Raw genomic sequence first — 27,910 nt, forward strand, 5'->3', positions numbered from 1 at the left:
TTGACACTGCACCTGTCTGATTAGAGACATTCATAACCAGGCACTCAAATACACTTCTCAATTATCCCCTTGCAGCCTAGTAAAATGAGTGGAGTAACAAGGTTTTCTTTGTATTTCTGTTAGAGGCACTGTTAAAAAAAAACAATTTTATATAGGGAACTCGCATCAGTACTTTTAATTTTGACAGTCTTAAACATTCAGCTCAACATTACCAGAGAAAGCAAGTTATAATTTAGTAAAATGAAATTTATTCTAAAAAATGTTTTCAGGAAGCTGCAGAATGGCTAATGAATGTTTCTTGGTAAGCTTGTAGTGTTAATTCTATATATGCTCCCTTCTGTGCTTCTGTTTTTGCAAAGACCTGTTTAAAAAAAGAAACTCTTTTAAGCAATAGGACACACACTATTTATAAAGTTTTCCATTTCTGCATTAGCAAAGTCCCAGTTTAAAAAGTCTTCCAAGGTTCACGATATTTTTTTTTTCTGATTATAAAACAAGCATACTACATGGACCAAAAAAATAGTATCTGACACAGTTCAAGCCACAGTAGTTCTAAACACCAGAAGAATCCTAATATGGCTGCCACCTCTCTCAGCCTATTTCCAGAAAAAAATTAAAACCTGACAGTGCACCTCCTGCTAGATCAAAATGAAAAACATCAGGTTTCAAGATAAATTTGGAGGATGAGAGTCAACAAACTAATTTTTCACTTTAGAGAATATTTACAGAATATTTTCCCCAAAAGCATTTTGCTTTATCTGGCCTATCACAGAAAACCAAAATTAGTACCATAGTTTCTCTCTACTCCTCCTAGGGGGTCATCACTGGTCATTTTTATCCTTAGAACTGCTTTGTAGCAAGCATAAAATAAAACTGGGAGAGAAGCCAGACCAACAAAACCATGTCTGTTCTGAGCATTTGAAAATACACAAAGACAGAGAAATCTGTGTAAGCCCATGGTTCTGAGAGGTATGCACTTCCAAAATGATAATGCAACTAAGGCTGAGTAATATACAAGCACCACCTTCTCCCCTTCTGGACAGGAACGTGACCACACTCTAGGACAAGAAGGTGCACTGGGAACATGTGCTTACCTCGTCCCTCCACCCTGCCCTGCTGGTGACTTGATCACCTCAAAGAACAAGGGGGCTGCTGCCCTACTATCTGAACTACTTGGACTCCAGCTGCAGCTCCCCCCACCCCCATCCCATCTGTTTCTGTTATCAGATGAAGAAATATGGGACTCTAGTTACTATTTGAAGATCACAAATTTTCTGTATATGTGAAATCTGTTTAGTTACCATTAGATATGACCCACTTCAGAATTCTTCCCAACTAATTATCACCATACAACAGCCAGTGTGGGAAAAGTCCCTTTACCTTAATTAAATGTAATCCCTCAGCAGCCTGCTCCTTAGCCTCCTGAGCTGACTGGCCATCGGGATGGAGGAGGTGATACAGCTGGATCAAGCTGGTGGCATCATCAACTCTAGAGTGAAAGGATTTACTGCTATCAGTGGGTTTTTTCCATTTGCTTCACAGTCCTATAAAAATGTGTACCAACTTAAAACTAAATTACACTTCAAACTTTCCTTGGGCCAGACATTTTTTAAGCCTTTAGTTTTATATTTTCAAAGGCATTTTCAGAAAATCGGCTAATTTAAGCTTCATATCCATACTGAGGTAGGCAGGGCAGATCAGTACAGGCAGTGCCCCATTTATGAAAATGAATATATTCTATATGTGACTGTATTCTTTTTGGAAACGGAGCATCACTTCTCATAGAAATAACATTCTTAATAGTAGATGGCTGCCAGGTCAGCCCACTTCACCAGCAGATAATAACATAATCCAACTCAGAGGGCAGGAATATTACCTTCATCCCACATAAGCTGGAGGCTGGTGATCAGGGGGACGCTCAAAGCCACCTGCCTTCAAGTTCATTAGCAGTGACATCTCCTGCTAACAGATTTTCATTAAGACTCTGAATCTGTGAATAAATGCCTCCACAAGAGGCCTCCTAGGAGTCCAAGGAAAGACTCCAGGCCACCAGTCTATTCATGGGAACCATTAGTTAAAAATGAGCATCCTAGTGAAGTAAATCTGAAATTATGCTCCTGAGTCAGAAGGAATGTCAGGTTCTACTTCAGCAATCTAGAATGTAGTTCTTCTGGTGTGTACTTACCTTTTTAGAAACCTCTAAACAACTTTTATCAGCATAAAAACCTCCTTGGCCTTCCCCAAACCAGTCAATCACTATCTTCTCACATAGTCAACACTTGCCCACCATTTGCAACCTCAAAGCTGAAGGGGTAAATATCCTTTCTAAAATGCTTGTGCTTTTGAGGTTGTGCTCCGTATAGTGAGTCACTAGCTTCCAGCTGGGGGGGTAAAGGGGTGAAGACATCCTAATTCAGTGTCTCCCCAGCTATCTCACTAATTTTCCCTGTTTTCCTATTAAACCTGGGCTGTGGGATAAAAAGTGGGGTGACAGTGGGAGTAGGTAAAGAATTTCTCAAGCCATGGTGACTTTAGAGAAATGCTCTAGGCTTATCCCAAGGCCCATCCACTCTTAAGGCCATCTTCTGGGAGAACTGAGAAACCAGGGCTGTTCATATAGTAAAATTTTTCAGGGAAAAATACTGACATGTTCATTACAAATGTATGTGCTTGTTATAATCTAACAAAGTCCAATAAACTTGGCAACAAAATTCCCCAAATAAATAAAATTCCCTGTGGAGCTTTGACATGTGGTAACTGGGCTTCTATATTTAGATTCCTGTTTAGGGCTTCATTACATTCATGCTAAAGTATAATGCCTGCATCTTACTGAACAAGTTAGGTTAACACCCAGCCCATATTTGAAAATAAGAGCAAATAAATTTACATGTTCAAAAAGATTTTAAAAGAATCTCATTTAAAAACCACTGTGAACTGTGTTAAGACTGATGAATCACAGACCTGTAGCCCTGAAACAAACATTATATGTTAATAAAAAAAATTAAAAACCAACAGTGGGACTTGAGTCTGAAATAAACATGCAGAATCTCAGTTCTGCCTTGGGTTCCATTCGTGAGGACGTGCACCCTCTACTGTCTAGTCTGGGATTTGCAGCACGCTGTCCTGGTCAGAAATGCCACAAGAATAGTTGTACTTAATGCACAGCAGGAAAAATTAAGTACTCAAAACTCCCTCCCAGTATACAAGTAAACTGCTTCGGATGTAAAACTTACATGAGGTAATGAGTATTAATATAATATCCTATATTAGTACACTTTGACAAAGAACTTTAACGTTCAGTTATACATTTCTTATTCTGTTTACAAAAATGTTACATGTCTTTATAATAGAATCATTTCAGAATGAGTCCATCTCAAAAACTTCATAAGAAAATTTATTCACAGGAGATGTCACTGCTAAATCACCTGAAAGTAGGTCCTTTTGGACTATCCTCATGACCGTCACCCAGCCCCCTACTTATGTGTGATGAAGGTATATATCTGCCCTCTGAATTGGATTACACTACACTTGCCGGTGAAGTGAGCTGGCCTGAAGACATCTACCATTAAGAATGCTGCTTCTATGAGAAATGGTGCTCTGTTTCCAAATATGGAATGTATTTCTTAGATAATACCTGTGGAACCTTCTATTTCCAAATGCCTTCGGACCTTTATGTGAATGGCTTAGATCAGATGACATGGAGGATATGCTGAATCACAGCTCCTTATAGTCTGAAGGTGGCAGTAATCACTAAACCCTCCTGTAATTCAGACTTTTGAGTCAGTCAAGGTCTTTTTGTAGAAAGTTGACTTTTTTACTACAGCCACGCTGGTTTCTTTTCCTTGTCATTTTGGCATTTCTAATCCAACTGGTAGATACTCAAGAACAATTTTCTTTTCAGTTTCATCACAAGTTGTAAAGAACACTATTGTTTCAGCTAGAAACCTGGAAGCACACCAGTTAAAATACAATAGATACTCCTTGTTTCATGCAACTTTGGAAAAAAATCTAATTTTTTTTCAGTGCCTTAAAAATCTTGCAAAAGCAAGGGATATCAAAAGCAATAGTATTTTCATAAATTAAATGATGACTTTTACTGAAAAGCCCCAGTTCCACCGGAAACCAGGCACCTGCCAGAGCTTATGTCTTTACATTTCCCATTTAATCCCCTTTGAGTGCCTGGGAAGTTCACTGATACCCAGGAACACTGGTGAGGCCCAGGATAAGTCAGTATCCCAGGTATATAATACAGATCCACAGCCACTTACTCTTTCAAAGAATCTCGCCCTATTTAAATAACACAAAAGCAAAGACTGAGAAAAGTGGGTTACGCTGGCAGAACCAATGCACAAATAAAAGAGGTAAGTGAAAGGTATTTATCACTGGACAATACACTGTCATCACTGAGGAAAAAATAGCTTAAATACAGATTTACTGCACTAGTAGTAAGAATTTCTTTTACTATTATTAAGATCATACTTACAAATCTCTCTGAATCTGGTCAATCAGTAAACCATCAATCTTTTTCTTATTTACAAAATACCAAGCCATTCCACCAAAGTGTCTTGTTGAACGTAAAAGGTCATACTTTCCATGTTTATCTATGTCTTCATAGGTCTGATGATGAATCTATTCACATAAAATGCAATTTTTTTCAGAAACACGAAAATAAAAAGTGAGCATTACTGGATACACATTTACTTGCATGAGTGTTGCCCAAGAAAGGACCAGTAAACCAGGTCTATTTATACCTGCCTCTACTCTCATTAACCAATAGGTATGGTCTAGATCAACCCTGCACTGTAGAAGTGCGCGGCAGCCCAGAACAAGTCTGCCACACATTTATAGCCATATCAATTACTTTTCAGCAGCCAGCCACTATTTATGAAGCACCTATTACATATATGTAGACCACTAGAAATAATGGACCACCATTATCTTGGTCACTAGGGGATTAAAAAAAAAAAAGTATTTTCTCACTCCTCCGTTTTTCCCCTATCCCATCACCTACCCCATTCCACCTTATTAACTAATGTTCCTTCAGTTCTTCCAGACGGATCCTGCAAACTGAGGACTGTGATAAGGGCATTCCTGTGTTCAAAAGGCTTTCAAAGCCCTGCTGACTGAAGTCCAGATTCTTGAGCCTAGCATCTGAGGTCACCTGTGACATGGCCCCATTTACTTTTCTAGTTTAACCTTGAACACCTCCCATACATACACATTGCATGTACAAGCAAACCAGATGACTGGCCATTTGCAAGCACACTTTGTTTCCTGCTTGTTCACACTGTTCCTTCTCCCTGCCTGAAACACCTCTTCTCATCCAACTCCACAATGTTCCGTGCCCTTCCTGCCCTGCCCTCTTCAAGAACCCTATGAAACCTTTCCTGAAAGCACTCTGTAATCTTGTCTTAGCACCTAACATCTCAAACCTAAGGTGATAATTATCTGCACACTTACCTAGCACCCTTCCCCACAACCATTTCTGGACTGCAAGCTTTGACACAGCACACCCTATCTTAGTTCATATCGTCACCTATACTATCCGCAATACTACATGTAGAAAGCACTACATGATTACTTATTAAACTGAATTGTAAGATGCATACATTACATTTTGGCAAATTTTACTAAATGACTCTTCCTGTATGATAAACTGAAAAGAGAAGCAGCTCTGCCATCAAGTTTGGGTCCTTAACACTACCACTTACTAGCTGTGCAACTTGCCGCAAGCTACATAAACTCTCCAAGCGTAAATTCTCCCATCCTTAACTCAAAGGCTGCTGTGAGGATAAAATATCTGATGTACATCAGGTACTTAATAGATGTTCAGGTATTTCTCCTCTCTTCCCCTGTAAAAACCTTACTCATAACCATACTTAAGTCCATCTTAGAAACTATAAAATATACTCACTTTGATATATTCAGTAGAATCTGGCTCAAACTGGGCAATGCAGAGATTGAGGACATCAACATGCCGGTCCTGGCTATACATGGTCTAAAACCACACAGAAGAGTTGGAATTCAATGAGAAAAACATGAAAGCTCAACACCTGTCCTGATGCCATGACAGGTGTGCTCATCCACTTCTGTGCTCAGTAAGTGGGAGGCAGAAATAACACAGGCTTCCTAATTGTCACACCTAGATTCAAATCCCAACTAAGCCAACTGCAAGATAGAGAATAGCAGAGGAGTCACCATCAGAAACACGTATGTGTGTTTATCAAAGCGGAATGCCCTACAACGCCAGAGCCAACTTGTTTCACGAAGAAACCATCACCACTGACTCTAGGAAACCAAAGTCACCTTACCTTAAGATTTTCTTCCTTGAAAATTATTGGTGTTAAAACTCTACGGCCTTCTTTTGGGAAATAAACTTGTATCATCCTGTCCCGTTCTTCCCAAGAGGCTTTGCGTAGCCTGCCACTTGGTTCTCTGACAACAATAAAACGCTCCTGAAATAGAAAACATAATCAAGGATGGGTTTGTGAAGACTTATTTCTAGTTCCAGTTTTCCACTAAGCACCATTATAAGAATAATTTGCAATCAAAATATAAAATGCAACTGGGAGATGCAAAATGCAGTCATATATGATTTCAATAATAATTTTAAACCTCAAACACTTGGCAAGATTTGATACTTCCTTCACTAATCACTGCTGTGCCTCTGACAATCAGAAATCTAAAATGAAAGTATTTACTAAGTGCCAACTACGGTCCTAAAGTGGGTTTAATGCATAAAATGGTTCAACTGAAAAAAGCAGGTCAGAGATTCATTTAAATCCATTTCAGAGGAAAGAAGTGCTATGAGACCTTTCAAACTGCTTCACTTCCCCATCCCAAAGTCTCACTGAAACAGACTTTACTACTTTGTGATCTACTTCTAAAGTCCCTGGGATAAAAGGAACAAACCCAGGAATGTGGAGTCTTAATTCTAGACCTCTATAATTCCCCAAACTCACATGAGACATAAATGTGTCTGACTGTCCACCTGCCTCTGGTCTCTTCGCTCTTCCAACTACCAAATTCTAGGCCAGGAGATTACTTCCCTCTGAATTCCACCTACTGTGCCATTTAACTGGCAATTTATCATGTGCAAGATTCTTGACACTGCTCAGATACTGTCAGCTGAAAAAGGGCAGGAACTGTGGATTATAATTCTTTGCGATACCCAGTGACTTACACAGAATTCTGCACATAGCAGGTAACTGATACACATTTGATTAATGTTTAAATTAACCAGATGGTACTTTCTACTTTTCAGAGGTGTAAGAGTCTCTGAATGTGTTCTGAGGATATAATTAAAACTTTCATCAGGTACTGCAAATAGAAAAAAATAACAGATGTCTAAATAACACAATTATTCCTCAGAAGGACTGTGGCAATTTGAATTCTAAGTTCCTTTCTCCCTTTCAGGTTATAAAATGCTCCCATAAACACCCTTCAAAGCATTGCAACATATAGTAAAGCACCCCAAAGCAAAAATTTTAATTAAAATGAAACTCTGTGATCCCTGTTTATCATGTCAGGTGTACAGGTGGTTGATGTACAGACATGGACATTGTTCAAATCACGTCTTCTAACCATAATCATAGATGATAAAAAGATTAATGTGGGGTGGCCCTTCTCCCAACTGTAGCGTTACATAGTATTCTGCATTCTGTGGGTGGAATTGTAAATCGCTTGTTTCACTCTTAATTGAAAAGATTCAAACACAAAACTGATATATTTTATAAGTACCAGAGTGTTCTTTTGGAACTGGCCATCAAGGGAAGAGGAGCTAGAGAATAAAAACCACAACAGAAAAGCAAGTGGTGTCTGAAAATTATCTCCGGAAACCTGTCATTCTTTCTGCAAATTCTGAAAAGTGAAAATCCTTTGGGAAGTCTGGGTTTTTTGGCATCCTCAAGAATTTATAAGAAAGAAACCATTTTTCTCAAAATGTTTCAGCTAAGGGAGTTAGTCTAACTTGGGCATAAAGAATCCCCTTCTCCCACTGCCTTGAAGATTTCTGCCTATTTGTGGTTTGGGGGTGGGTTTGTCTGTAAAGTGCTAGTTTTGTCTTAGCACACCTGTCTCTTTCTCTGCAGTCAATCTGGAGTGTGTCCATAATCTGCAGGGAAATGGTAACAGGATGATGTGGGGCTGATCTGCATTTCTCTTCTTCCTTATGCTGGGCTGGATCTTCCAGAGGGTCTCACCCAGTCACAGGAATTCTGGTTTGGAAGATTCAGATACAGCTGGGTCACAATAATGTTGACCCTCGTCCCTCAGACCCATCTCCACATATTTCAAATAAAGATCATTTTGCAATTAGACATTTACTCACCCGGTGTGGTATGCTATATGATATATCAGTAAATACGTATTTGGCTGTTTCTGTTCCTTCCAAAATCTTATCTTCAGCTAACACGTCATTTATTGGTGCTCGTTCTTCCAGAACCGGTGGCATTTTTAATCGTACTTTAGCTGCCTCAATTGCCTTTCTTGTAGCCTAATGAAATAAAATATTTCTTAAGGAAAGCCACAAGGTTGCAAGCCAGAAGGATCATCTGACAAAAGCAGAAAAAATGCCAAGAACTACAAAGAGAAGAAGCTCTAGCCCTGAATCAGTGAGTGAAAAGGCTCCTGGGCCCTGGCCTTTGCCAACTCTGGTGTGGCTGAGAGCACCACCTACAGGCTCAACCACTCTCACCGTAGCAAACGAATGCTCTGAGACCAAGCTAGGCCACAAAAGCTGCTTGAAATAGAATCAAGAATTTCATTTATTGTGTGTGTACTACGCACCGTATATTGTTCAAATACTCTGTATTTGGCTCATTTGATGCCCACAACGACCATAGGAGCTAGGTGACATGTTTATTTCATGGAAGAGAAGATAGAGGCACACACACCTGAAGTAAATTGCTAAGAATCTGCAGCACCGGAATTTGAACTCTGGCAACTCAACTCCAGAGCCCATGCTCTTAACCACTGACCACACTGCTCCATGCCATACTGTTAACAGTGATTACCTCTGAGAAGTGAAAATGGTACTTTTACTCCTCATGTGATATACTATTGGATATCTGAATGTTTTGCTATGACTGTAACTTACTTTGAATTAGAAAAAGGAGCAATAATGCTTTATATATTCATACATCAGAGCATCTTCCACAAAGCACTCATACCCATGACTCCAGGAGGACCCTGGTGCCTAGAGTAGTCTGTGGTTCAGCAGGATCTCATAATCCCATCAAAGCATCATCCTCAAAGCAGCTCACAGCAGAGGTTTCTCCAGAAGGAAACTGAATCAGGCAGGACAAACGACAGATACTCAGGCAGGTTTGGGAGCAGAGGAGGTTGCTTGGACATGTAGGCCTGACTCACATGCCCCAGTCTGCCTAAATTCAGCCATGTTCCCTGCTTCTCTCTGCCTGCCTGCTCCCATTTCTTTTCTCAGTCTGTGCTTGGAACTCCCCATCATGAGTGCCTATGGAAGAGCAGCTATTGGTATGTGGAGGGACCTCTAGAAATCCTGTTTAACCTCTTAAAGAAAGGTATTCTACCAGTATTTCTGCATTCACGTACCTCCTCCAACTGTGCCTGGGTCATTAGCTTATAGGTTGGTGGCTTCAGTTGTTGTATAGATGGCTTAAAAATCTTCTGCAAATTCAAGCCTGTCATCTTGATGAGTATGTTTTGGACTTCCTCATCCATAAATGTAGGTTTCTTGTTCTCTGAGCTACCAGATTCTGCTAAAATGGATTTTAGTAAATAAGATGGTAAAAATGACAAGCCAACAAGACCTCTAAACAGACAAGTTAACAATAGGAATGATTAACAAAATGTCTACCTCAATATGCATAATGTTAATACCTATGAAATCCTTCCATTCATTCCTTGATAAAATTTACTGAGCATTTACAATGATGATAATATTGCTAAAAAGGCACTCAAAATCTAGTGGAGGAAGAAACATAAAAAAGTAATTAAGGAGCACCTGGGTGGCTCAGTCAGTTAAATGTCTGCCTTCAGCTCAGGTCATGATCTCAGGGTCCTGGGATTGAGCCCCACATCCGGCTCCCTGCTCAGTGGGGAGCCTGCTTCTCTCTCTCTGTCCTTCTCCTTGCCTGTTCTCTCCCTCCCTCTCAAATAAATAAATAAAATCTTAATAAAAAAATAAAAAAGTAATTAAGGGGCACCTGGGTGGCTCAGTTGGTTAAGCGTCCAACTCTTGGTTTCAGCTCAGGTGGCAATCTCAGGGTTGTGAGATCAAGCCCTGCATCGGGCTCCACGCAGAGTCTGCTTGAGACTCTCTCCCTCTGCCTCTCCTGCTCTTGCTCTAATTTTTTTTAAAAAAGTAATTAATGTGGGGCACCTGGCTGGCTCAGTCAGTAGAGCACATGACTCCTGATCTCGAGGTTGTTAAGTCTGAGCCCCATGTTGGGTGTGGAGATTACTTAAAAATAAAATCTTAAAAATAAATAAATAAGGGGTGCCTGGGTGGCTCAGTCAGTTAAGCGTCTGACTCTATTTCGGCTCAGGTCATGATCTCATGGGTCATGGGCTCGAGCCCCCCCCCCCCCCACGGGGCTCTGATTTTGGCGGGGAGCCTGCTTGAGGACTGTCTCCCTCTGCCCCTCACCCTACTCGCATGTGCACACATGCACGTGCATACACTCTCTCTCTCAAATAAATAAATCTTTAAAATAACTAATGTAATAGTATTAATAATAATAATTTACAGAGTTGTCTCCTAGATGCCAGGCATTACATACATTTTCAGGAATGTTTACAACAACCCACAAAATAGATATTGATATCTCAATTTTATAAATGAGGATACTGGAGCCTGCCTAAAGACCAACTAGCTGTTAAGTGACAGAGTCAGGATTTAAACCAAAGTTTGTTTCTAGAGACTAGATTAACTAGTCTACCCGGGTGCTCCCCAGTGCAAGTGCTATACACATACTCTTGGAGCAGAGAAGGCCAAGGCAGCAGGGTCAAGAAGGCTTCCCATGGGGCCTGAACAGACAGAGAAAAAAAGGAAGGAAATTCCAGGCTAAGGGGCTGCAACTAGGAAACACAGGCTTGGATCATGACATGAGACTGAAAAGGCCATGCGGTGTCATGGAAGAGCCTTGGACAGGTGAGGACACCCAGATATCACCTCTGCCTTACATAGTTTGCCCATCCCTTTGCTTAACTTCCTCTATTTCCATTTCCATTAGGTAAAGAAGGAGGGGGAAAAAAGCACCATTCCTTCCCAGCCACCTCTTCCTCTGCTAGTCTTATAAATACTGGTGGCCCTAAAAATTCTGAACTATAGCCTTCTCTTCAGAACACATCAACTTTCTCCTGTCTCAAACCTTTCTTTTCCTATGGTTCCTTATCTTAGTAGCATGCAACAGGTCATGTGGGCCAGAAATCTTAGTCATTCCTGACTTCTCCTTTACCCTCCACATCTAGCCAACAGCAGTTGTTACAGTAACAGCAATGATAACATTCGTTATTTACTATATGCCAGTACTTACTGAGCTAAGTACCTTACATATTTAGCACATTTAATCCTTACAACAACCCCAGAAATACTACAATTATCCCCATTTTACAAAGAAAGGACACTAACACACAACATACTCTCTATTATACCTCATAAATCTCTCTTTAATCCTCCATTTCCCATTGCCACTACTCTGATCAAGGCCATCCTCATCTCTTCCCTTAACCTCCTAGCCAGTCTCCCTGACTCTATTCTGACGCCACTATAGACCGTTCTCCATAGAACCAGAGTAATCTCTTAAAAATGTAGTCAAAACAATAGAAAAGATTAACAAAACTAAGAGATGGTTCTTTGAAAAGATAACAAAATTGACAAACCTTTGGCTAGACTAAGCAAGGAAAAGAGAAGACCCAAATGAACAAAATTATAAATGAAAAAGGAGACATTACAATTCACACTACAGAAATACAAAGGATTCTAGGAGGCTAATATGAATAAGTATGTGGCAACAAGCTGGATATCCTATAAGAAATGGGAAAATTCTTTAAAACATGCAACCTACCAAGACTCAGGAATAACTGAAAATCTGAACACACCAATTACTACTAAGGAGATTCAACCAGCAATAATAAATCTCCCAACAAAGAAAAGCCCAGCTGCAGATGGCTTCACAGGTGAATTTTACCAAATAATCCTTCTTAAACTCCTCCAAAAAACTGAACAGGCGGGAACACTCCCAAACTCATTTTACTAGACGAGCATTTTCTGATACCAAAGCCAGACTCTACAACCATACCACCCTGAACGCACCCAGTCTAGTCCCTTACCAAAGCTAGAAAAGGACACTACCAGAAAACTACAGGCCAATATCCCTGATAATTATAGATGTAAAAATTTTCAGTAAAATACTTGCAAAGTAAATTCAGCAGCACATTAGAAAGATCATTCACCATGATCAAGTGGAATTTATCCCTGGGCTGCAAGGATAGTTTGACATACACAAATCAATGTGATCCATCACAATTAATAAACTGACAGAAAAAGATCATATAATCATTTCAATAGATGCAGAAGAAGCATTTGACAAAGTTCAACATCAGTTTATGATAAAAGCTCTTAACAAATTAGGTATGGAAGGAACACACCTCAACATAATATATGCAAAACCCACAACTACCATGAAAGACTAAAAGACTTTTCTTTTCTCTAAGTTCAGGACTACGACAAGGTTGTCCCCTATTCAACATAATGCTGCAAGTCCTAGCCAATCAATTAGGCAAGAAAAAGAAGTAAAAGTAAACCAGAATTGGAAAGGAATAAGTAAACTTGTCTCTGATTAGTTGCAGACCATAGGATTTTGTATGTAGAAAATCCTAAAAACACCATCAAAAAACTATTAGATCTAATCGACAAATTTAGTAAGGTTGCAGGATACAAAATTAACATTTAAAAATTGGTAGCATTTCTATACTAACAAATTATGTGAAAAAGAAAGCAATCCCGGGAATTTAGCTGGATAGGGATCAAACCATTCTGAACACCTACGAACTCAACAGGAGATCGAAGAAAAGAATAGCAACAACTCTCTGAACAGAAAAGCGACCACTTTCTGGAAGGTAGGACGTGCAGAGAAGTGAATCCCAGGAGATATTCAGAAGGACAGATGGTGGGGGAGGAGGCCTCCGTCGGGCGCTTCTGGCAAGTGATAGAGCAGTGGAGCACAAAATCAGAACTTATAGAAGTCTGCTCCGCTGAGGGACATGGCTCCAGTGGCTAAGCGGGGAGTGGAACCCTTGCTGGGACAGTGTGGACTCAGGACCCTCGGGGGTCACAGAAAGACGGGGGTGCCTGAGTGCGGCAGAGCTCCCAGGTATCGGAGTGGGGAAGCCGGCTGCAGAGACGGAGCCGAGGAGTGGGCTCTCAGCTCGGGGTTGCCATAAACCGTTATCCACGGCACAGTCGGGCCACTGCTCCTCCAGCAGGGACCCAACAAGCGGCAGATCTGGGGAGACTCCCCTTCCTTCCCCGGGAGGAGTGGCGCGGGAGCGCACCGCAGGGACCTGCTGGGACTGGAGACTACACACGGGGTGGTATGCCAGAGATAGAAACACTTGGTCACAGGCCGGGTGAGCACGGAGCGCGGCCGGAGATCGGGGAGATGGGAGTGATTGTCTGCTTTTCTCTGGGGGCTCACTGAGGAGTGGGGCCCCGAGTTCTCGGCTCCTCTGGGGCGGAGATTGGGAGGCCGCCATTTTCACTCTCGTCCTCCAAAGCTGTACCAAAAGCTTACAGGGAACAAAAGCTCCCAAAAGCAAACTGGAGCAGATGACTTAGCCCGGACCGGCAAGGGTGGGGCAATTCCGCCTCCGGCAAAGACATTTGGGAACCACGGCAACAGGCCCCTCCCCCAGAAGATCAGTGAGAACAGCCAGCCAAGACCAAGTTTACTGATCAATGAGAACGGCAGAACTCCAGAGCTAGGGGAATACTGCACATAGAATCCATGGCTTTTTTCCCATGATTCTTTAGTCTTTCAAAGTTAATTTTTTTTAACTGTTTTTTTTTTTTGAATTTTTCTTTTTCCCTTTTCCAACCAACATCTTATCAATCCCTTTTTTAAAAAATATTTCTTATTTTTCATTTTTAGAGTCATATTCTATCCCTTCATAGTAGTTACCCTTATTTTTGTTACATATATATATAAGTTGTTCTAGCTTTAAAATTTTGAGATACTTTCTTCTAACAGATCAAAATATACCCTAAGTCTCTAGTGTATGGCTTTGTTCTAGTCTCCTGCCTGATCACATTCTCTTCCTTTTTTTTAAAAAATGCTCTTCTTTTTTCAAACAACTTCTTATCTTATCAATTCCTTTTATAAAATCTTTTAAAATTTTCACCTTTACAGTCATGTCCCATCCCTTCATCGTATTAACCCTTATTTTTGTACATATATAAGTTTTTCTTTCTTTAAAATTTTGGGAGGCACTTTCTTCTAACAGACCAAAAAATCTAGTGTGTGGCACTGATCTATGCACCAGCCTGATCATATTTGATCATATTCTGTTTTTTTTTTTGTTTTGTTTTTGTTTGTTTTTATCTTTTTCTTTTTCCTTTTTTCTTTCTTTCCCTTTCTTTTCCCCCAGTTTCAGCTCTTTTCTGACTTGTTTAGTGTATATTTTCTGGGGATGTTGTTACTTGTTAGCATTTTGTTCTCTCATTCATCTATTCTCCTCTGGACAAAATGACAAGACGGAAAAAACCACCTCAACAAAAAGAACAAGAGGCAGTACTGACTGCCAGGGACCTAATCGATACGGACATTAGTAAGATGTCGGAACTAGAGTTCAGAATGATGATTTTAAAGATACTAGCTGGGCTTGAAAAAAGCATGGAAGATATTAGAGAAACCCTTTCTGGAGAAATAAAAGAACTAAAATCTAACCAAGTCGAAATCAAAAGGCTATTAATGAGGTGCAATCAAAAATGGAGGCTCTAACTGTTGGGATAAATGAGGCAGAAGAAAGAATTAGTGATATAGAAGACCAAATGATGGAAGATAAAGAAGCTGAGAAAAAGAGAGATAAACAACTACTGGATCACGAGGGCAGAATTCGAGAGATAAGCGATACCATAAGACGAAACAACATTAGAATAATTGGGATCCCAGAAGAAGAAGAAAGAGAGAGAACGGCAGAAGGTATATTGGAGCAAATTATAGCAGAGAACTTCCCTAATTTGGGGAAGGAAACAGGCATCAAAATCCAGGAGGCACAGGGAACCCCTCTCAAAATCAATAAAAATAGGTCAACACCCCGACATCTAATAGTAAAACTTACGAGTCTCAGAGACAAAGAGAAAATCCTGAAAGCAGCTCGGGAGAAGAGATATGTAACCTACAATGGCAGAAACATTAGACTGGCAACAGACCTATCCACAGAGACCTGGCAGCCCAGAAAGGACTGGCAGGATCTATTCAGAGCACTAAATGAGAAAAATATGCAGCCAAGAATACTGTATCCAGCTAGGCTGTCATTGAAAATAGAAGGAGAGATAAAAAGCTTCCAACAAACAAAAACTAAAGGAATTTGCAAACACAAAACCAGCCCTACAAGAAATATTGAAAGGGGTCCTCTAAGCAAAGAGCCTAAAAGCAACACAGACCAGAAAGGAACACAGACAATATAGAGTAACAGTCACCTTACAGGCAATACAATGGCACTAAATTCCTATCTTTCAATAGTTACCCTGAATGTAAATGGGATAAATGCCCCAATCGAAAGACACAGGCTATCAGACTGGATAAAAAAACAAGATCCATCGATATGCTGTCTGCAAGAGACTCATTTTAGACCCAAAGACACTCCCTGATTGAAAGTGAGGGCATGGAAAACCATTTATCATGCTAAAGGACACCAAAGAAAGCTGGGTGGCAATCCTTATATCAGACAAATTAGATTTTAAACCAAGACTGTAATAAGAGATGAGGAAGGACACTATATCCTACTTAAAGGGTCTATCCGACAAGAAGATCTAACAGTTGTAAATATCTATGCCCCTAACATGGGAGCAGCCAGTTATATAAGCCAATTAATAACAAAAGCAAAGAAACACATCGACAACAATACAATAATAATGGGGGACTTTGACACCCCCCTCACTGAAATGGACAGATCATCTAAGCAAAAGATCAACAAGGAAATAAAGACTTTATTTGACAGAGAGAGACAGCGAGAGATGGAACACAAGCAGGGGGAGTGGGAAAGGGAGAAGCAGGCTTCCCGCCGAGCAGGGACCCCGATGCAGGGCTCGATTCCAGGACCCGGGATCGTGACCTGAGCCGAAGGCAGATGCTTAACGACTGAGCCACCCAGGCGCCCTGGAAATAAAGACTTTAAATGACACACTGGACCAAATGGACTTCACAGATATATTCAGAACATTCCATCCCAAAGCAACAGAATACACATTCTTCTCTAGTGCCCATGGAACATTCTCCAGAATAGATCACATCCTAGGTCACAAATCAGGTCTCAACTGGTACCAAAAGACTGGGATCATTCCCTGCATATTTTCAGACCACAATGCTATGAAACTAGAACTCAATCACAAGAGGAAAGTCAGAAAGAACTCAAATACATGGAGGCTAAAGAACATCCTACTAAAGAATGAATGGGTCAACCAGGAAATTAAAGAAGAATTAAAAAAATTCATGGAAACAAATGAAAATGAAAACACAACTATTCAAAATCTTTGGGATACAGCAAAGGCAGTACTAAGAGGAAAGTATATAGCAATAGAAGCCTTTCTGAAGAAACAAGAAAGGTCTCAAATACACAACCTAACCCTACACCTAAAGGAGCTGGAGAAAGAACAGCAAATAAAGCCTAGACCCAGCAGGAGAAGAGAAATGATAAAGATCAGAGCAGAAATCAATGAAATAGAAACCAAAAGAACAGTAGAACAGATCAACAAAACTAGGAGCTGGTTCTTTGAAAGAATTAACAAGATTGATAAACCCCTGGCCAGACTTACCAAAAAGAAAAGAGAAATGACCCAAATCAACAAAATCATGAATGAAAGAAGAGAGATCACAACCAACACCAAAGAAATATAAACAATTATAAGAACATATTATGAGCAACTCTATGCCAGCAAATTAGATAACCTGGAAGAAATGGATGCATTCCTAGAGATGTATCAACTACCAAAACTGAACCAGGAAGAAAGAGAAAACCTGAACAGACCTATAACCAGTAAGGAAATTAAAGCAGTAATCAGAAATCTCCCAACACACAAGAGCCCAGGGCCAGATGGCTTCCCAGGGGAATTCTACCAAACATTTAAAGAAGAATTAATACCTATTCTTCTGAAACTGTTCCAAAAATATAAATTTTGCACTCGTTTTATGAGGCCACCATTACCTTGATCCCAAAACCAGACAAAGACCCCATCAAAAAGGAGAATTACAAACCAATATCCTTGATGAACACGGATGCAAAAATTCTCACCAAAATACTAGCCAATAAGATCCAACAGTACATTAAAAGGATTATTCACCACGACCAAGTGGGATTTATCCCTGGGCTGCAAGGTTGGTTCAACATCCGCAAATCTATCAACGTGATAAAATACATTAATAAAAAAATAAGAACCACAGGATCCTCTCAATAGATGCAGAAAAAGCATTTGACAAAGTACAGCATCCTTTCTTGATCAAAACTCTTCAGAGTATAGGCATAGAGGGTACATACCTCAATATCATAAAAGCCATCTACGAAAAACCCACAGTGAATATCATTCTCAATGGGGAAAAACTGAGAGCTTTTCCCCTAAGGTCAGGAACACGGCAGGGATGTCCACTATCGCCACTGCTGTTCAACATAGTACTAGAAGTCCTAGCCACAGCAATCAGACAACAAAAAGAAATAAAAGGCATCCGAATCGGCAAAGAAGAAGCCAAACTCTCACTCTCTGCAAATGATATGATACACTATGTGGAAAACCCAAAAGACTCCACCCCAAAACTGCTAGAACTCATACAGGAATTCAGTAAAGTGGCAGGATATAAAATCAATGCACAGAAATCAGTGGCATTCCTATACACCAACAACAAGACAGAAGAAAGAGAAATTAAGGAGTTGATCCCATTTACAATTGCACCCAAAACCATAAGATACCTAGGCATAAATCTAACCAAAGAGGCAAAGAATTTGTACTCAGAAAACTATAAAATACTCATGAAAGAAATTGAGGAAGACACAAAAAAATGGAAAAACATTCTATGCTCATGGATTGGAAGAACAAATACTGTGAAGATGTCAGGGCTACCTAGGGCAATCTACACATTCAATGCAATCCCCATCAAAATACCATCCACTTTTTTCAAAGAAATGGAACAAATAATCCTAAAATTTGTATGGAACCTGAAAAGACCCCGAATAGCCAGAGAGATGTTGAAAAAGAAAAGCAAAGCTGGCAGCATCACAATTCCGGACTTCAAGCTCTATTACAAAGCTGTAATCATCAAGACAGTATGATACTGGCACAAAAACAGACACATAGATCAATGGAACAGAAGAGAGAGCCCAGAAATGGACCCTCAACTCTATGGTCAACTCATCTTTGACAAAGCAGGAAAGAATGTCCAATGGAAAAAAGACAGTCTCTTCAACAGATGGTGTTGGGAAAATTGGACAGCCACATGCAGAAGAATGAAACTAGACCATTTCTTCACACCACAGACAAAAATAGACTCAAAATGGTTGAAAGACCTAAATGTGAGACAGGAGTCCATCAAAATCCTAGAGGAGAACACAGGCAGCAACCTCTTCGACCTCAGCCGCAGCAACTTCTTCCTAGAAACATCGCCAAAGGCAAGGGAAGCAAGGGCAAAAATGAACTATTGGGACTTCATCAAGATAAAAAGCTTTTGCACAGCAAAAGAAACAGTTAACAAAACCAAAAGACAACTGACAGAATGGGAGAAGATATTTGCAAATGACATATTAGATAAAGGGCTAGTATCCAAAATCTATAAAGAATTTCTTAAACTCAGCACTCAAAGAACAAATGATCCAATCAAGAAATGGGCAGAAGACATGAACAGACATTTTTCCAAAGAAGACATCCAAATGGCCAACAGACACGTGAAAAAGTGCTCAATATCACTCGGCATCAGAGAAATCCAAATCAAAACCACAATGTGATACCCCCCACACCAATCAGAATGGCCAAAATTAACAAGTCAGGAAACGACAGATGTTGGCGGGGATGCGGAGAAAGGGGAACCCTCCTACACTGTTGGTGGGAATGCAAGCTGGTGCAGCCACTCTGGAAAACAGTATGGAGGTTCCTCAAAAAGTTGAAAATAGAGCTACCCTACGATCCAGCAATTGCACTACTGGGTATTTACCCCAAAGATACAAATGTAGGGATCCGAAGGGGTATGTGCACCCCGATGTTTATGGCAGCAATGTCCACAATAGCCAAACTATGGAAAGAGCCAAGATGTCCATCGACAGATGAATGGATAAAGAAGATGTGGTATATATATATACAAATGGAATATAATGCAGCCATCAAAAGGAATGAAATCTTGCCATTTGCAACAACGTGGATGGAACTGGAGGGTGTTATGCTGAGCGAAATAAGTCAATAGAGAAAGACATGTATCATATGATCTCACTGATATGAGGAATTCTTAATCTCAGGAAACAAACTGAGGGTTGCTGGAGTGGTGGGGGGTGGGAGGGATGGGGTGGCTGGGTGATAGACACTGGTAGGGTATGTGCTATGGTGAGCGCTGTGAATTGTGCAAGACTGTTCAATCACAGATCTGTACCTCCAAAACTAATACATTATATGTTAAAAAAAAAAAAAGAAGAAGATAGAAGGAGGGGAAAAATGAAGGGGGGTAATCGGAGGGGGAGACGAACCATGACAGATGATGAACTCTGAAAAACAAACTGAGGGTTCTAGAGGGGAGGGGGGTGGGAGGATGGGCTAGCCTGGTGATGGGTATTAAAGAGGGCACGTTCTGCATGGAGCACTGGGTGTTATATGCAAACAATGAATCATGGAACACTATATCAAAAACTACTGATGTAATGTATGGTGATTAATATAACATAATAAAAAAAAAAAAAGAAAGCAATCCCACTGACAACAGCATCAAAAACAATAAAGAGCTTAGGAATAAATTTAGCCAAAGAGGTGAAAGATCCCTATACTGAAAACTAAAACACACTGATGAAAGAAATCAAAGAAGAGGAATGAAGGGAGGATGGTGGAGTGGGACGATCCTGAGCTCACCTCACCCCATGGCACACTGAGGCAACATTTACATATATGGCCACTAACTCTGAAAATGAACTGAAGATGGCTGAACAGATCCTCCACAGCTGGCCATAGAATGAAGGCCATATCAAAAAGGGTAGGATGAGCGGAAACATATTGAGGAACCAAACCCCTGACTCAACTAACCAAAAACAAGAAGGACATCACAAGCACAGAGGAGCAAGAAGATCAGACCCCAAGACTAGACTCCTCCAGCCCTGGGACCCACACTGGGAAAAGGAGTCCCCATACGGTCTGGCTTTGAAAATGAATAGGGCTGATTTTAAACTCTGGGAGAGCCAGAGATTAAAAAACTGAGACACTGTCCATAAAGACCCAGCATGCTAAATAACTCACCCCAGACACAGCACAAAAGCAACAGTTTGAAAAGTACCTGGGGCACAGGTTAAAGAGGTTTACTGAGTAACCTGAGGACATTTGCCAGAGAGACAGGAATCTGCAGGAAACTTCTTGGGAACAAAAGTGATGGTGGGCGCCATTTTTCTTGCCCTCCCCAAGCCCAGATAGCCAGACACTTTTGGGAGCCAGTTTTAACACACTTCTGTCTACCCTGCTAGCACCACGTACCTTTCCTCAGTGTTGCCCTGTGGCTCGGTCTCACCCAAACCACCTGCCTTGGCAAGCACCCTGCCAAAGCAACTCCTGCCATGGGGAGAGTGGGGAAGATAACCACACACACCAGCAGGCACTCAATTCCTGCAGCCAGGTCTTTTACCTGCCTGCACAGGGAGCAAACCTTGCCCTCTTCAGTGCGCCCACAGCTGTCACAGCGGCTAGCTGCAGACAGCCAGGCTACCCACCAGCAAGCCCACAGCAGCGGCAGCCAGGCCTCTCAACAGGAAAAACAGCAAACGCTGCCTGGTGTGCCTGCAGTAACCAAAGCAGGACGCTGAGCCAGCTGAGCTAAGTAAGGTGAGCTAACCCCACCCACCAGCATGCCCACAGCAACTGTAGCTCAGCCACAATATGAGAGTGCACACAGCCTACACAGGAGCACCTGGTCAGTGACAAGAGGGGATTGTGCTACAGGCCACCACAGGACCTCTTCTACACAAGGACCATACTTTCGAGACCAGGACACACACCCACCTAACACATACAAACAAACAGTTAGAAAAAAATGAGAAGATGGGGTGCCTGGGTGGCTCAGTTGTTAAGTGTCTGCCTTCAGCTCGGGTCATGATCCCAGGGTCTTGGGATCGAGCCCCGCATCGGGCTCCCTGCTCCACGGGAAGCCTGCTTCTCCCTCTCCCACTCCCCCTGCTTGTGTTCCCTCTCTCGCTGTGTCTCTCTCTGTCAAATAAATAAAACCTTTAAAAAAAAAAAAAAATGAGAAGACTGAAGAATATGTCCACAATGAAAGACAAGACAAAATCACAGAAAAAGAGCTAAAGAAAATGGAGATAATATGCTTAATAAAAAGATCAAAGTAACAATTATAAAGATATTCAACTGGACTTGAGAGAAGAACAGATGAATTTACAACTTTGACAAAGAGATAGAAAATATAAAAAATAACCAGTCAGAGCTGAAGAATACAATAACTGAGAGGACAAATATGCTAGAGGGAATCAAGAGCAGATTACAGAATGCAGAAGAATGGGTCAGTGATCTGGAACACAGTGTAATGGAAAGCAACCAAGCTGAACAGCAAAAAGTAAGAATAGGTTAAGGGACCTCTATAACATCCTCAAGCATAATAAATATTGTATTATAGGGATCCCAGAAGAAAAAGAGAGAGACAAGGGAGCAGAAAACTTATTTAAAAAAATAATAGCTAAAAATTTCCCTAATCTGAGAAGACATCCAGGTTCAGGAAACATGAAAATCCCCAAACAAGATGAACCCAAAAAAATGTCCACACTGTGATACATAACTTAAAATGACAGAATTTAAGATAAAAAGAGATTATTAAAAGCAGCAAGAGAAAAGCGAACAGTTACATACAAGGGAAAGCCCATAATGCTATCACCTAATTTTTCAGCAAAAACTTTGCAGGTCAGAAAGGAATGGCAGGACATATTCAAAGTACTGAAAGAAAAAACTTAAAACCAAGAATACTCTAGGGGCAAATGGATGGCTCAGTCTGTTAAGCGTCTGCCTTTGGCTCAGGTCATGATCTTGGGGTCCTGGGATTGAGCCCCGCGTTGGACTCCCTGCTCAGCAGGGAATCTGCTTCTCCCTCTCTCTCTCTGCCCCTCCCCAGCTTGTGCTCGCTAACACGCACTCTCTCTCAAATAAACAAATAAAATCTTAAGAAAAAAAAATTACGCTGCAAGATTATCTATCATTCAGAACTAGAGTTTTTAAAGAGTTATCCAGATGAACAATAATTAAAGGAGTTCATCACCACTAAACCATCCTTACAAGAAATGTTAAAGGGAATTGTTTAAGTGGGGGAAAAAAAAAAGACAATAACTACAAGTCAGAAAATTGTGAAAGGAAAAATATTTCACTAGTAAGAACAAACATACAGTAATGGTAGTAGGTTAGTCACTTTATAAAGTCAGTAAGGAAGTTAAAACACAAAAACAATAAAATCAATTATATCTACAAAAATTAGGAAAAAAATTAGGGGACATAAAAAATAAAAAGATGTAAAGTATGACATCATATATATAAAACATGGAGAAAGGAAGTAAAAACTTAGTACTTTTAGAATGTGTTCAAACTTAAACAACCATCAAGTTAATAGGGACTGCTATACATATATGATGTTACAATATGAACCCCATGGTAACCACAAACCAAAAACCTATGATACACAGAAAATAAAGAGAAAGAAAGCCAAACATGGCACTAAAGAAAGCCACCAAACAAGTTAAGAAAGCAACAGAAGAAGAAAGGAACAGAGAAGAACTACAAAACCCACCAGAAAACAATTAATGAAATGGCAATAAGTACAATATTATCAATAATTACTTTAAATGTAAATGGACTAAATGCTCCAAACAAAAGATATAGGGTGGCTGAAATGGATTAAAAAAAAAAAAAAAACAAGACCCATCTATGTGCTGCCTACAAGAGACTCACTGCAGAACTAAAGACACACAGACACTCAAAGTGAAATGATGGGAAAAGATATTCCATGCAAATTGAAGGGGAAAAAAAAAAAAAAAAGCCAGAATAGCAATACTTACATCAGACAAAACAGACTTTAAAACTAAGACTGTAGGGGCGCCTGGGTGACTCAGTCAACTGAGCATCTGACTCTTGGTTTTGGCTCAGGTGGTGCTCTCACAGTCATGGGATCAAGGCCTGCATCAGGCTCCCTGATCAGTGAGGAGTCTGCTTCAGATTCTCTCTCCCTCTGCCCCTCCCACTGCTCATGCTCCCCCCACCCAATAAATAAATAAAATCTTTAAAAAAATAAAAAATAAAACTAAGACTGTAGCAAGAAACAACGGCATTACATGATGATAAAGGGGATCAATCCAACAAGAAGATAAAACAATTGTAAATCTCTATGCACCCAACATTAAGGCACCTAAATACCTAAAGCTAGTATTACAGACATAAAGGGAGAAACTGACAGCAATACAATATAGCAGGGCCCTTTCATACCCCTCTTAAATTAATGGATGGACCATCGAGGCAGAAAATCAATAAGGAAACAGTGTCTTTGAATGACACATTAGACCAGATGAACTTAGTAGATATATACAGAACATTCCATCCAAAAACAACAGAATACACATTATTTTCAAGTGCACATGAAACAATCTCCAGGATAGATCACATTAGACCACAAAACAAGTCTCAAATTTAAGAAGACTGAATCATATCATGCATCTTTCCCAACCATAACAGTATAAAACTAGACATCAATTAGAAGAAAAAAATGGAAAAAAACACAAACACATGGAGGCTAAGCAACATGCTACTAAACAACCAATGGGTCAACAAAGAAATCAAAAAGGAAATAAAAAAATATATGGAGACAAATGAAAATGGTAACACAACAGCCCCAAATCTTTGGAGCACAGCAAAAAGCAGTTCTTAAGAGGGAAATTTATAGTGATACAGGCTTACCAAAGAACCAAGAAAAATCTCAAATAAACAATCTAACCTTACATCTGAAGGAACTAGAAAAAGAACAAAGCCCAACATTAAAAGGAATAAAATAATAAAGTTTAGACCAGAAAAAATTGAAACAGAGAATTAAAAAAAAAAAAAATAGAAAATAACATTGAAACCAAGACCTGGTTTGCTGAAAAGATAAAATTGATAAACCTATAGCCAGACCCATCAAGAAAAAGGAGGACTCAAATAAATAAAATCAGAAATGAAAGAGGAGAGGTAACAACACCAAAGAAATACAAAGGATTATAAGAGACTACTATAAAAAATTGTATGACAACCTAGAAGAAAGGGATAAATTCCCAGAAACATACAATCTTCCAAAACTGAAGCAGGAAGAAATAGAAAATCTGAATAGACCCCTTACTAGTAATAAAGTTAAACCAGTAATTTAAAAAACTCCCAACAAACAAAAGAATAGATGGATTCACAGGTAAATTCCACCAAACATGTAAAGAAGAGCTAATACCTGTTCTCCTCAAACTATTCCAAAAAAATAGAAGGAGAGCTTCCAAATACATTCTGTGAGGCCAGCATTACCCTGATACCAAAACCAGAAAGATACTGAAAGACAGACAGACAGACAGACAGACAGAAAACAAAAAAAAACAAACCACAGACCAGTATCCCTGATGAACCCACATTCACATGGTCAATTAATCTAAGACAAAGGAGGCAAGAATATACCATGGAGAAAAAACAGTCTCTTTAATAAATGGTGCTGGGAAAACTGGACACCTACATGCAAAAGAATGAAAGGGGACCACTTTCTTACACAATACACAAAAATAAACTCAAAATTGATTAAAGACCTAAATGTGAGCTCTGAAACCATAAAACTCCTAGGGAAAAAAAAATAGGCAGTAATTTCTCTGACATCAGCCATGGCAACATTTGTCTCAATATACCTCCTCAAGAAAGGAAAACAAAAGCAAACATAAACTACTGAAACTACATCAAAATAAAAAGCTTTTGCACAGCAAAGAAAACCATCAATAAACAAAAAGGCAACCTACTAAATGGGAGAAGATATTTGCAAATCATATATCAGATAAGGGATTAATATCCCAAATATATAAATAACTTAATAGAACTCAATGCCAAAAAAACAACTAGTCTGATTAAAAATGGGTCAAAGACCTAAACAGACATTCTTCCAAAGAAGACATACAGATGGCCAACAGACACATAGGATGCTCAGTATCACTAATCATCAGGGAAATGCAAATCAAAATCACACTGAGATAACACCTTACACCTGTCAGAATGGCAAGACTCAAAAAGAGGAAAAGGAACTCAGCAGCATTACTTATAAAAGCCAAGATATGGAGACAACTAAGTGTCCATCAGTAGATAATAAAGTTGTGGGGTGTGTGTGTGTGTGTGTGTGTAATAGAATATCATTCAGCCATAAAAAAGGAGGAAATCGTGCCATTTGGGACAACATGGATGAACTGAGGGCATTATGTTAAGTGAAATAAATCAAGCAGAGAAAGATAAATATTGTATGATCTCAACTTTTTGTGGACTCTTAAAACAAACAAAGAAGAACTCACAGAAAAAGAGATCAGACTTGTGGTCTATGGTTACTGGAGGAGGGGTAATTGGATGAAGGTGGTCAAAAGGTACAAACTTCCAGTTAAAAGATAAAGAACTAGGGATATAATATACTACATGAGGAAGATAGTTAACACTGCTGAATGGCATTGATGAAGGTTGTTACGAAAGTAAATCCTAAGATTTCTCATTACAGGGAAAAAAATTTTTTTTCTATTCTTTGTATCTACATGAGAGGAAAGATGTAAACTAAATTTACTGTGGTAATAATTTCATGATCTATGAAGTCAAATCATTGGGCTGCACACCTTAAATTTATTCAATGCCATATATTAATTATATCTCAATAAAACTGAAAATTTTTTTTAAACGTAATCAAGATTCACGCTTAAAATTCACCAGACTTCCAATTTCATTTATAAGAGAAACTAAGGTAGTCTGCTTACTTCCCTGTGTCCCCCACTAAACAATGTGCTCCCCCAAAGGCCAGAACAGGGTCTTGTACTTCTTGTACTCATACCAGGTACCCAGGTCAGTTACAGTGCCTGGCAGAGAGTATGTGCTCAGCACTACTCTCTCTTCAATCTCACCCATTCCCCCAGGTTGAGTTATCACTTTTACCCAATGTTTCTCACTTTAGATACGACTGCGTACTGGGTACCTACACTCGAATTTCAAAAGCACCTCAGATTTAATGTGTACAAACAGACGTTTACTTCTGCCTCCCTTCCAATCTCATCTTACCTACTCCTGCCTTTTCTTCCCTCACCTCCCCTCTTCCGCGCCCCCGCCAAAAAAAAAAAAAACTGTTCCTAAAATTAAGCTTCTCTGTCTTGGTACAAATGGGACTACTCTCCTCCACTCAACTGCTCAAGCCAGAAACCTGAGAAGCAACACTGATTTCTCCTTTTAAACTTAAAGCCAAAACCGTAACCAAGCCTATCAATCCTACCTCAAACATGGGTTTCCAAACTACATGTGTTCAGTCTCGTTTCTGGACTTTTGCGTATGTTGTTTCCTCTGCTTGAAATGTTTCCTGTTTTCTCACTAGCATGATTAGCCAGGTCTCAGCTCTGGTCCTAATTTCCAGAAACCCTTCCCTGTCCTTCCCACCAAGTTTGAGTGCCACTCTTATGTGTGTTCCTCTATCGCGACCTGGGTCACACTGCATTGCCACTTCCCCGCTGGGCCATGAGTTCCTCAAAGACAAACCCGTTTAGTTGGCCGTATCCCCTAAACGTAGCACTGTGCTTTGCAAGGAACCGAGCTCAGGCCCTGTTGGTTAATTGAGTGAACCAATGACAAAGGCGGGCGATGACCCCGCAGGTACAAGGTACAGAAGGGAGCCGGCTGGCCTAGGGCGCACTGCTAGAGGAGCCGGGGACGGAGGTGCGGGATGGGGTCCGCGTGGTTCTCGCCAGCCAGAAGCAGGCTCTAGGTCTCCCAGGAGAATGTGCCAGCGGACGTCTGGCAGGTCACTTACCCGCCTCAGAGGCAAGCCGACGGCATGGCAGGCCCGCCCCGCAGGGCCCGGGCAGTGGCTGGAGCAGGGCGCGGAACTGGGGCTGACTTCGGGCCCGGACACAAACCCGCTCCGTGCTCCGAGAACCTGTCAGGAGGCTCCACAGCGACACAGACGCTCTGAGGGTCGCCATGATTATCCGGGGCCACCTGCGCCGGAAGCGGCTGTGAACGATTTCGGGTCTCGCGAGGTTCGCGCAGCATTCTGGGAAATGTAGTCTGGTTGAGGGAGGAGGGAGGCAGGGCTACGCAACTTCACAATTTTCTTGTAAACCTCTTCTTCACATGTGGAGGATGTTCGTGTCCTCTGTATGCGTAGAGCCAAAGATAAAACTCCACCATCTCCCTTAAATGCTCTTTTTTCCTGGACCTTTCCTTCGTTCCATGGCTCTAACAAATTTCCATTTCCTG

At 40.5% G+C, this 27,910-nt stretch overlaps 1 protein-coding gene across 2 annotated transcripts; it reads right to left on the reverse strand.

Annotated features, from left to right (window-relative positions):
* Window positions 1-160: 160 nt before the first annotated feature.
* On the reverse strand, window positions 161-27,669 carry MRPS22 (mitochondrial ribosomal protein S22). 2 transcript variants are annotated; one of them, XM_036092281.2, is made up of 8 exons: window positions 27,462-27,669; window positions 9,571-9,734; window positions 8,330-8,494; window positions 6,312-6,455; window positions 5,915-5,998; window positions 4,484-4,629; window positions 1,381-1,489; window positions 161-361 (listed from the first exon to the last, which is right to left on the reverse strand). In XM_036092281.2, exons 1-8 carry the CDS (start codon window positions 27,631-27,633, stop codon window positions 266-268), a joined length of 1,080 nt encoding a protein of 359 aa, XP_035948174.2. In that variant the 5' UTR covers window positions 27,634-27,669; the 3' UTR covers window positions 161-265. The 2 variants fall into 2 exon arrangements, with proteins under 2 accessions (XP_035948174.2, XP_035948173.2); XM_036092280.2 differs by having other exon boundaries at window positions 9,571-9,737; window positions 27,462-27,668.
* Between the last annotated feature and the right edge of the window lie 241 nt (window positions 27,670-27,910).

This window comes from Halichoerus grypus, chromosome 1 (assembly GCF_964656455.1).
Source record: "Halichoerus grypus chromosome 1, mHalGry1.hap1.1, whole genome shotgun sequence".
NCBI classification, from domain to species: Eukaryota; Metazoa; Chordata; class Mammalia; order Carnivora; family Phocidae; genus Halichoerus; species Halichoerus grypus.